The following is a 12,548-nucleotide window of genomic DNA, read 5'->3' on the forward strand; positions in this document are numbered from 1 at the left end:
ATTTAATGAACGATTAATATATCACAGAGCTTATCGTTATGTTAATTACTCGATCCTGCGATTCGATTATTTAATTGCGCGTTCCCAATGTGAATCATATTTAGATAGAAAGTCCCAGAAAAAATATATTTAACTTTATAATATTTAATTCAAATTTAATTTAGATTTAAATTATATTTAAATAAATATTATTAAAGAAATATTTATTGCTATAAAGAGAGATAGCAACAAAACGATAATTTATTATTTTGGATTTCTGTAACTACACGTTTCGTATTTGGATAAATTAAATAAAATCTAATTAAAATTAAATAAATACATTACGCGAAATACACGCTATTGTCACGATATAATTAACGTATAATCCAATGTATGTAAAAGATAATTAATTATATTAATCATATTAATTAAATTATTCCCCTAAAGTTGGCGCGATTGAATTTGGAAAAGGAATTTGACGAAGCGTCTTGCATCACTACTTTTCTGTTAGAATGTCGTCGCGTGAATGATGAAGTATTGTAGGAAAGGAATTTGTGACGTAGCGTCTTCCATTATTATAGTACTATTCAAGTATCGCCGCGCGAATAATAACAAGACATAAGACATAAACAATAGAGCGCTAATGTTTACGCCGCAAAGGCCGAACACCTTGTTATTGATAATACGTTGCTGAAATATTTCATGTTCTATAAGATATATATATATATATATATATTACTCGATCTTACGATTTAATTGCGCGTTCCCAATGTGAAGCGTATTTAGACCGTCAAAGAGTCAAACGACAAAGAAAGTATCGGAAGAAATATATTTAACTTTATAATATTTAATTCAAATTTAATTTAAATTTAAATTATATTTAATTACATATTATTAAAGAAATAATTATTGCTTATAAAGAGAGACAGGAACAAAACGATAATTTATTATTTTGGATTTCTATCACTACGTTTCGTACTTGAATAAATAAAATAAAATTTAATTAAAATTAAATAAATACATTACGCGAAATTTATCTAATGTATGTAAAAGATAAGTAATTATTAATCATATTAATCATATCAATCAAATTATTCCTCGATAGTTGGCGCGATCGCGTTTAGAGAAGGAATTTGATGGAGCGTTTCGCAAAACTATTTTCCTGCTCGAGTCACTCGAGTGTCGTCGCGCGAATGATAACATGATCGAAGTACGCAAATGATAGCGCGTCCATGTTTACGCCGCACCGCCAAGGCCAACACATGGTTGTTGATATTTTGTTGCCGAAATATTTTACGTACTATGACATATATATATATATATACACAAAAATATTATATTTTATATGCAACAAAACAATAATTTATAATTTTGATTTCTGTCACTATAATTCTTAATTAAATGTATATACATCACGCCAAATACGCTCTTTATGATTATCGTTGCCATATAATTACAGTATTATTTAAGATATATAAAAGATAATTAATTAATAATTATGTTAAATTATTTCCCTATACATTTGTCGCGATCGCGTTTAGAAAGAAAGTTGACGGAGCGTCTCGCACTATTACATTACTGTTCAAGTTTCACCGTGCGAATGATAACAAGGCCGTAATATGTAAACAATAAAGCACAATACGCCGAATACTACGTTATTAATAATTCATTGCCGTAATATTTTATGTATTATATCATATGTATACGCGGAACATTTACGTATGAAAGTACTTTAAATTGTAAATTAATTCTTTATTAAACTATTGTCAACGATATATCATGAAGCCCTTCGTAATGCTAATTATTTGATCCTATGATTCGATTGTATAATTACGCGTTCTCAATCCAAATTATATTTAAAATTGAAATAATCGAAAAGTCATACAAGAGAAATAGAGCATAGGACAAAAAATCTTTATTCTAAGTATCGATAGAAAAATTATTGTTCATAAAGATTGCAAAAAAAACGATAATTTATAATTTAGATTTCGATTGTCATTTCGATTCTTACTTAGATATATTTTTATTTGCTTTTTATCAATTTGAGAATAATTTTAATGGGTTTAATGAGATTTTTGCGACTAAAATGCAAAATAAATCAGATAATTTTTAGCTAAAATAATAAAAATTTTAAGCACATATTTAACTAAAAATTATCCGGTTTGTATCGTGTTTGGTATCATTTTAATCGCGAAAAAATCATTAATCCATTAAAATTATTTTCAAATAGATAAAATGCAAAATATAAAAGTTTTATTTTCTATGATAATATGACACATTATATATACTCGTGAAATACTATACCTATATAAAGGAACAAACCCCTCGCATATAAGAGACTTCGAAATTCTGATAATACGTCATCTGACTTGCTCTTTACTCGTTCTCGCTCTCGCTTTCAATGACATCGGAGACCTTTACTTATCTATAATAATTTATCTATAATATTCAAAAATCTTATGTAATAAAAACTTATGTAATAAAAACTAGAAACATTTATGTTTTATTTTAGAAAGTAATTTCTTGAAAATAATTTTAATGTATTAATGAGATTTTATGATTAAAAGAATATCCAAAACGATATAATTCGGATAATTTTTACTTAGATAAGAAAAAAAATTTCTTATCTAATTTTTAAATTTGTATCTAATTAAAATTTATCCGTATAATATCGCGTTTTTTATATCATTTTATTTGCAAAAATCTTATTAATCAAGTCAAATTACGTTCAAAAATATAAGAAATATAAAAATTTTATAAAAGTTTTTATATATTCAATAAATGCACTTCATTATTTTCGCTCCAAAGCGAAATGTATATTAATACAAGTACAAATTAACGGATAAATGAAGGCGAAAAATCTTGTTCGAGCGAAAAAAGCGGAGCGTATTTATTGTCATGCGTGTTTATTTTCAAAGGTCTAGTATTAATTATCTTATTGTTTTAATTACATATGTTTATATAAATTTATATATAATCGCTTTTAATGTGCATCAGTGCGCACTAGTGTATTCAACTGAATTTAAAAATTAAAAAAATTAAATAAAATCATTAATAATAAATTAATTAATTATAAAAAGTTATATATATATAAATTAAAAGTATAATTTGATATTACTTAAAATGCTTAATAATTTTGTTTCAAGAATAAAAAAAAAGTGAAAGCAATTTACTGTAAATATCTTCTATACACACGTTATAATTAAAAATTAAAAAAAGAATTATTAAGAAAATTGGTTAAAGAAAATTTATTTCATTTCACATGCGTATATACATATGCATAAAAATACTTTAATAATAATTTATTATCGCTGTCCGTAGTTTATACTAGAATGACAAAACATCAGATTTATTAATGTTTTATCAGCGCAGCTAATAAAACATTAATAAATCTATAATAGTTCTCCACATTTTTGATTTACAATTATGGATTTAGCACGGACACGCACCAACCAGCCGTTTTACCGTGGAATCACTGATCTCTATATGTATATCAGTGCATGGAACCGAAAAGTAAACCTGGCCATGTAATTCTGCCGGCTCTATAATGAATCCAGTTGATGCTACTGTACCAGCTAAGCATCTTATGAAAAACGGCGGCGCTCCTCTCAGGCTTCTCTCTAGCTATACCATTGAAGTCGCTACATTGATTTGTGGCGGATTCTACTGGTGTTTCGTGTAATTATTTAACGAAGAACTTTTTAGGTAAATTCTAAATGGAGTGAAAAATGTATGATGCCTTTCTTATCCGACTACTTTCGCCCGTCTACACTGTACAATTTTAATGTTATATCATGTCACATCACATATACATATATCATATATGAACTTTTTTCCCGAGTTATGTATAATATAATATATATTATAACAATTTTTAACATAAACATGAATGTTATAATAGTTTTACTTATATAAAGAACTGCATCTTAAATATTTTTTGAAAAATGAAGATCTTTTGTCATGTTTTATTTATATTCCAAATAATATACAAAAAAGCGCATTATATATTAAATTTGACAGGATAACTACTAATATCTTAATTTTTATAAATTAAAAATTATGTTTATGTAAGATAACAATTTTTTGAGACCTTTAAATATTGTATAAACGTACATCTATCATAACAAAACAGCCCTGATGCTTATATTCAATCTAAATTAGGTATCCACCCGCACCCCACATGTGCATTCGTGTATATTTGTGCACGAACGGTCCAACAAACACCACATTTATCATTGACTTGGGGCGGATTCCTCCTCTTTGATACCCTTTATTGGGCCTAATAGACCCGAATTGTTGGTGTATCAAGAGTAAAGCAGGGTAGATCTGGACTAGAGTGCCGTCTAGACTCTAGACAACTCACGTCTGAAAGCCGTTCTATTCATTTCACAATTGCCTTGTATGCAAAACAAATGTCGACGAACTACCATCATTTACGAATTAGACGCCAGTTACATAGTCATCGCAATTAGCATACTATTAACTTTGTCACATTTTATGTCAAGCTAAACCCCTAAAAAATATTTTTGATTCCAAGCATAAATATCATGTAAATTGTAATGTGCTGCATATATTTGACATACGACACTATTTTCATTCAGTAGTCAACAAAATTTGATTTTATCGAGTTAGTCTTTTGTTGAAAGGCTTTCTTATCTTGTATCCTTTATCATATATTGAAAAGAAAATATTATATAGAAATTTTTACATCTGTTTCTCTTAAGAACACATTTATAAAATAAGACGCTTGTTATTAATTTTCTTGTTTGCAAAATTACATTTTAAGAAGTAAAAATAAAAAGTTATACATTTTTATTGTTACTTTTTTTTTTTAAATTATCTTTTCTGAATAAGCATGTCATAATACAATTTCCTAAACATTTAAATAGATTATAATATAAAAGTTAAATTAATATCATATAAACTATTCCAAAAAATGTTGAGTTACAACCAATCAAACATTATGCGTGAAAATCATATTTTGAAATTGAAATACTCAGTAAACTTTATTTCAATAGAATATTAATTAATATTGAGTTTCAGAATCGATTATTACAAGCTTTAAATGTTAATAAAAAGAAATAAACTTTTAAATACAATACTGAATTTTTTTCAACGTGTAATGATATTAAGATAGATAGATGGTAAGATATTTTTCACATATCTATTTTAACGTAACAAAAGTTTTTGATTTTTGCACGCTATTAAAATATGAGAGAAATTTGATGCGTACATCTAGATTTGAATAATCCAATGACTGCAACGTCAACCAGGAAGGATTAATTTCGTTCTTTCCACCGCGATTTGCAGGAACGCGAGGTAGATCGAGAGCGGAGATCGAGCGTTTCGGGAACGTTCTACGCGCAACACCGGCGCGAATCCAGAGCACTGGCATGTTATGAAACGATAGCATAGATCCGTGGCACGTTCAGTTAGAACCTCAACGGTTACCTAGGGCTTCCTGCGGAAATGGCCAATATACACCTCCGACCTCCAACTCACTCAGCCTCTCGCGCGAGCGCGCGCATTTGGATCACGCTCCTGTCAGGCGTACTATACCCCATGCACGATCTCCCTGCTGGTTCGCTCGACACGCACTCGTTATGGCTCATCATCATGATCTATGCGCCTACAACAAACGTTACATCCTTAATCCGTTCTAGTTGGCTCAAACCTACGCGCGCGTGCTACGCGAAAAAACTAACGTCATTATCTTTCCAAGGTTTCGTCGGTTTTTAAAGAAAAAACTTCTCTTTCTTTCAGCGTATTTCGATGTGAAAGCATCGAAATTTTGCTATAATTATTTGTTATTATAGTAGAATCTAATTTGTAACTAAAAAGCCACAATATCGTGCTGAGTTTATTTGTATGCATATTTTTTTACGCATTAAAACAAATTTAATATTTTATGCTAAAGTAAATTATAATCTACTCTTTGTAAATATATTTTACTAATGCATTTGTATAAAACAAAATTATTACTGCTCTGATAGCGAGAATCAATTTGTTATTGTAGATAGAATTTGCAGATTTAACAAAATTTCTTTAATAAATAAGATTAGTATTTTTAAAAATTATGTTTGCTTTAATAACTAACACAATTTATTACGACAGTATAAAATATATACGCAGTACAAAATATATATTTGCTGCACCAGCAAAAGATGCATTGGTTACAAGTCTATGCGTTACATACATAATTACATTTTACATCCTTGATTTATAATGAGAAAATTAACTAATTGTTACATAAAAATCCTGACATTTTTTAAGGAAAATTTAATCTCTAGTATATTTATATATGTGAATCAATACAATAGTAAAATTATTTATCCACGAATTTGTATTTTTATTCAGAAGACATATGACGTACCTAGACAAAGAATTCGCATTTGTTCGTCTGCTGCGAAGTCAAGCAGCGACTGAGACATTAACACGTTAAGACATTAGGACGTTAATACAGATCTAAGCTGGAGTTTCACATGACTAACGTGCATTCGTATCGCATAGTTTCCCTTATTATGGCAGTTAGCCGCAGATTCTAGATTTGAAAATTATTGTGTCTTATCTTATCATATCTATGTCTTTCAAACATATACATATGTATTTCACGCATACACATATTACATTTAGCATTTAATATTACGAAAAATATGACGGTATTTATTTAAAAAACACTGAGAGAAAGAGAGATATTTTAAACATACTATGTGCGTGCAAGGAAGATATTAAATATTTCAAAATTATATATGTAATTTTTGTTTACTCACACTTTCTACCACTACGGTACTTTCGTGAAGGAGAGAAGATCGAATCTATCGATTAGATATGCGTTCTTGGCCAAGAAAAGACTTCAGGTCATCGCGAAGAAAGAAGCGTCGTGCAGTTAACAATGGCACCACAAATACAGACTGACTCTTGTTGTCCGCAGATTTAATCTGTCGAAATGAGTCATCATTTTGATGGGCTCACGGCTAACAAACGTGTTCACGAGAATAACAGTTGATAGAAGGATTCGCAAAAATAAAAGACTGATCCTAAAAACTCTACAATGTTAATCGATCATTATTTCTCTTTTTTTTAGCATTCGCGATAAATATGATAAATTAAGAGCTTATTGCAAGTTAAAAGATACAATATAGTATCTTTATAGTTTCCTTTAAAGAGTACAGCTTTAATTTATCTTTGAATTTCTTTTGAAATGATTGAAAAAATATCATTAACAATTCCTAAATGCCAAAGTATGCGCAAAGTATCATGCTTTCTTCTTCAAAGAAAGCTCATGTTCAAATTTACTTTGTATCATCCATGACATAAACCACATAAAAAATAAAAGTTGGTTAATTCGACTTACGAATAAGATATATGTGGCATTAAATGCATATTTATCTCAAAATGTTAACGTTATAGCAAGCTTTTTCTCAAGACGATCTACTTTATATTATAGTCATTTAAAAAAAGAAATATATTCTTTGATATTTATAATAAATTTTAAAAAAGATTTTAATATTTAAAAAATATTATATTTTATTAGAAAGAGATTTTATCATAAAAAAAATATATAAGGAATATAAATAAAAAGTACATACTTTTTAGAATGTAACTTTTAGGCTATACGAATATCTCTATAAAAATTGTTTAAAATTGTTTCTTATAAATAAAATTATAATACGTTACATAAGATATAACTGAATGAAATTTCTCAATGGAAACAATCATTAAAATATATTCTTTTGCAATTTCTTTCCACACAAATTGATCCAGATGTTCGTTACACTTTTTCGAAGATAACTATCGACCGTTAGCTAATGGCACGTGCGAATAGATGAATGAAAGTTTACGAGGATAGTAAGAACAGGTCAATCTGCCAATTGACCAGGCAGAGTCAATAGTCGGTATCGTAAGAACGGACCTCTGGATCATGTACCTCCCTTGCGTTCGCACCCACACAAAGCGAGCGCCGAGTATCTTCGTCAAGGAGAATTAGCCACAAGCGGAGTGCAGCAGATAAGGGTGCTCATGGCTCGTGGTGGGGGATGGTTAACTCTAGAGTGGCCGTTCGGAGTCAGTTGCTCTTATGCTCGCCAGCCATCAACAGTGCGATCGCGTTGCGTATCGCTCGACTCTCGCGACGGAGTGTCACAGACAGTCAAGAACAACAAGCATGAATAGTAAAATCTGAAATACACGTGTAATAAGAATCTACGAAACAATCGTGACAATTGCAAATTTTAGTGAAAAAAAAAATGGACAAACAGAATGTGTCCGGACTCAATGATTCTTTACACTTGAATCACGACAAAAGTGACAGAAAATGAATGATTTTGTGCATTCGGGATAATTGTAACTTTGAAACTGAATCTGTATGCAGTTGCGTGATATTTTGCTAAAATCGCAGTTTAAGTTGATAAACTTTGTGCAAAAACAAGATAGTCGCAGTTGACTGAAGCGACAATCGTTGCTCGTTTCTTATCACTCGATGATTTTATTGATGATTGAATATTGAAAGAAACTACACGCGAAGGAAGATTGATCATATAAATTATTAAGTCTCCTTCGATGAAACCGGATGCATATGCGTCACTTCTCATCGTCATTAGTTTTCGTCGAGAAAAACATAGTGATCATCTAATTATCAGCAGTTTTATAATTTATAATCGTGAAAAATATCGCAATCGATGAGGAAAAGATGTTTGAAAATAATATTGGAAGATAAAACTTAAGAGGTTCATGACTTAAGCTCCTCCTTATGGAAAGCGACTTCCTCGGTAACAAAAAAGATCGATAACGATATCCATGTGGAGCGAATAATTTCGCACTAAATTCCATTGCTATTTAAATGATTTAACAGCAACGTCGATTTCTAATAACTACGCAACGCAATTCCTCGGAATTTTCCCGGGACGTCGAACTCCAGGTTTTCTCCGGATATTTAACGGAAGTTATCAATTTAGTTGCGACTTCGTCGCATTTGCTGATGCGCACGAGACTTTTCGAGCGACAACGATAACGAAGACAGTGACTCAGGTCGCGATACGTTTCGGAAAATCTACCGAGAGACATGAGGAAGCATCGAACGCTAATCGGTTAGCACAGTCTGGATCATCCAGAAGATCGAGAAGGCGCGATGATTATCGATAGCTGAACCGGCGACTGAGAATCGCGCGGAAGCTGATTGAGCGCTCGAAGGATTTACCGTGGGGGGCACGTGCGAATAGATGAATGAAAGTTTACGAGGATAGTAAGAACAGGTCAATCTGCCAATTGACCAGGCAGAGTCAATAGTCGGTATCGTAAGAACGGACCTCTGGATCATGTACCTCCCTTGCGTTCGCACCCACACAAAGCGAGCGCCGAGTATCTTCGTCAAGGAGAATTAGCCACAAGCGGAGTGCAGCAGATAAGGGTGCTCATGGCTCGTGGTGGGGGATGGTTAACTCTAGAGTGGCCGTTCGGAGTCAGTTGCTCTTATGCTCGCCAGCCATCAACAGTGCGATCGCGTTGCGTATCGCTCGACTCTCGCGACGGAGTGTCACAGACAGTCAAGAACAACAAGCATGAATAGTAAAATCTGAAATACACGTGTAATAAGAATCTACGAAACAATCGTGACAATTGCAAATTTTAGTGAAAAAAAAAAATGGACAAACATAATGTGTCCGGACTCAATGATTCTTTACACTTGAATCACGACAAAAGTGACAGAAAATGAATGATTTTGTGCATTCGGGATAATTGTAACTTTGAAACTGAATCTGTATGCAGTTGCGTGATATTTTGCTAAAATCGCAGTTTAAGTTGATAAACTTTGTGCAAAAACAAGATAGTCGCAGTTGACTGAAGCGACAATCGTTGCTCGTTTCTTATCACTCGATGATTTTATTGATGATTGAATATTGAAAGAAACTACACGCGAAGGAAGATTGATCATATAAATTATTAAGTCTCCTTCGATGAAACCGGATGCATATGCGTCACTTCTCATCGTCATTAGTTTTCGTCGAGAAAAACATAGTGATCATCTAATTATCAGCAGTTTTATAATTTATAATCGTGAAAAATATCGCAATCGATGAGGAAAAGATGTTTGAAAATAATATTGGAAGATAAAACTTAAGAGGTTCATGACTTAAGCTCCTCCTTATGGAAAGCGACTTCCTCGGTAACAAAAAAGATCGATAACGATATCCATGTGGAGCGAATAATTTCGCACTAAATTCCATTGCTATTTAAATGATTTAACAGCAACGTCGATTTCTAATAACTACGCAACGCAATTCCTCGGAATTTTCCCGGGACGTCGAACTCCAGGTTTTCTCCGGATATTTAACGGAAGTTATCAATTTAGTTGCGACTTCGTCGCATTTGCTGATGCGCACGAGACTTTTCGAGCGACAACGATAACGAAGACAGTGACTCAGGTCGCGATACGTTTCGGAAAATCTACCGAGAGACATGAGGAAGCATCGAACGCTAATCGGTTAGCACAGTCTGGATCATCCAGAAGATCGAGAAGGCGCGATGATTATCGATAGCTGAACCGGCGACTGAGAATCGCGCGGAAGCTGATTGAGCGCTCGAAGGATTTACCGTGGGGGGGGGGGGGGGGAGGGGATTATTATGTTAGGAACGGGACTATGGGTTTTGGTGAAGGTGTTGGTACTGGCGGGGGTGGCCATCGCGCTCCTGCCAGAGGATCTGGAGGATCGTGTCGTTCCGACCAGCCTCCAGGAGGAATGCGCTTCCAAGTGCCCGGATCTGGATCTTATGCAGGTAAGAGATCTTTTTTGTGTGATAAAGAAGCTAGATATTATTGCAGTTTACTTGTATAATTGAACCGTAATGTACAACCAAGGGATATGATGTCAATAAGGAAATCTCTAAGTTTGGGAAATCAATTTCTTCTCTTCTCACATCTGTAAACATATACAAAATTAGCAGAAAAACATTATACAGAAAAATACAAAATTAACTTAAGTAAAATTGTTTAATTTTTGATCTTTTAATTTACTCTCTGCTATGTAAAACATGAAGAAAAAATATCGCATTAAATCGCGGTTTGCGTATTTCAAGCAATCGCAGAGTATCCACAAGAGTATCACAAGATAGAAAATGGGGCAAGTGCGTATATTTTCACGCGGCTGTAATGAGAACCATCGACGAATAACAGATGGCAATTTGGCTAATGAGATAACAGTTTATTTATTTGCACTTTAGTCTGTAGTATACATAGTATACATAGTAGTAGTATACGTTATATATATAGTATACATCGAAATCGCGTTATTAATAGATAGCCCGTACCAATAAATCGCAATGTTACGCGATTACAAGTTGATCATAACATTTTTGGTCTTTATCAAATCTTTCGTTACTTTCGCTTATCGACATTATTTATGGCTACCTTTAACCGTACTATCCTGTTATAAAAGAGTATGTTACGTTACTCAAACATACGATTATGTTAATTCGGACAAGTATAATGTTAAATACAACAGATAATAAGTGTACAACTAATTAAATTACTTGTGCTAAGATGTATTAATTTAATTTATTTTTATTTTTATTTAAAATTACTATTAGTATATAATTTGCTGTTAATTTAAAAAAGAGAGATCTATACAAAATTTAAATCTCATTAATTATCAAAATATATTATATGCAAAATGATTAAAAATTACCGTTATCTTTTTTAGACTATACATTTCTTAAGAAATTTAGAATTAATTTTTTCTTTTAATCAAGATTTTGTACATCAAAAATCATTACTTTTCATTGCAATTTCTCAACTTTTTATATATCTTCTCAGTATGTAATAGCACTTTGCACATTTACTCGATGCTTTCCTTCGCCGTTTAATTGACTCGTATATTGAATGTCAATTATCTCGCGCTAATTAATGAGAAATATTTAAAGCACGCGACGCACACAATTTGCGCCATACGCGATCTTCGAAATTCATGTCGGTGCGTCAATTTATCGCACCATGGCGATCCATTAGCATTCCTCGCAATGCAATGCACGTATGCGCATCCTTGTGCATCGCATCCGTGAGTAATTTTTCAATTCGAATTGACAATTTATCGAAAGCGCAAGAAATTCGCGTACTTCTAATACTTGATAGAATTTTGACGCACTTTTATTCATTCTGTTTCAATCCATCAGCTATTATATTATAGCTATCGATATCACCCGACATTTTTATCAAACAATAAAATAAATTTCTTGTTGTAACAATAAATTAATAAATTTTGCAACAAATTAGTGTATGAATAATATGCAATTATGAAAAGTACACAGAATATTTCAAAATTATTATTTACAACTATTTTATTTTAGTTAATAAAATTTTTCGGTATCAATACTTAACTGTAAAGTAATTTGTCAAAAATATTCGGATTAAAAACTAAAATATTTACTTTGGTACCATGTTAAGCATCCTCAGCTGCGAGCTGAGCGGTGGCAGCACGAAAATGGCTGTGCGCGAGTCTGTGCAGCGAAGGACGTATCAATTTAAGTCCACTCTCCAGCCCGACTGTACCATTCATTAATTAACTTAACTACACGAC

General features: G+C 32.0%; 1 protein-coding gene and 1 long non-coding RNA gene across 6 annotated transcripts in view; one reads left to right on the forward strand and one right to left on the reverse strand.

Annotated features, from left to right (window-relative positions):
- Nucleotides 1-3,979: 3,979 nt before the first annotated feature.
- LOC115245837 lies at nt 3,980-9,160 on the reverse strand. The gene is made up of 3 exons (XR_003885604.1): nt 7,907-9,160; nt 6,750-6,917; nt 3,980-5,608 (listed from the first exon to the last, which is right to left on the reverse strand). It is a non-coding gene; the product is annotated as an uncharacterized LOC115245837 (long non-coding RNA).
- A 1,439-nt stretch (nt 9,161-10,599) lies between these two features.
- The window catches only part of LOC115245820 (proto-oncogene tyrosine-protein kinase ROS-like), a 35,875-nt gene continuing 33,926 nt past the window's right edge, over nt 10,600-12,548 (forward strand). For 3 of the 5 annotated variants that reach the window (XM_029824303.1, XM_029824304.1, XM_029824305.1), the window contains exon 1: nt 10,632-10,752. In XM_029824303.1, the coding sequence (XP_029680163.1) occupies nt 10,747-10,752 (6 nt within the window). In that variant the 5' untranslated portion in view covers nt 10,632-10,746. Of the gene's footprint in view, nt 10,753-12,548 lie in introns of all 5 variants that reach the window. The other 2 variants (XM_029824302.1, XM_029824306.1) reach the window with 1 other exon arrangement.

The sequence above is a fragment of the Formica exsecta genome, unplaced genomic scaffold (genome assembly GCF_003651465.1).
Source record: "Formica exsecta isolate Colony F162 unplaced genomic scaffold, ASM365146v1 scaffold1327, whole genome shotgun sequence".
NCBI lineage: Eukaryota > Metazoa > Arthropoda > Insecta > Hymenoptera > Formicidae > Formica > Formica exsecta.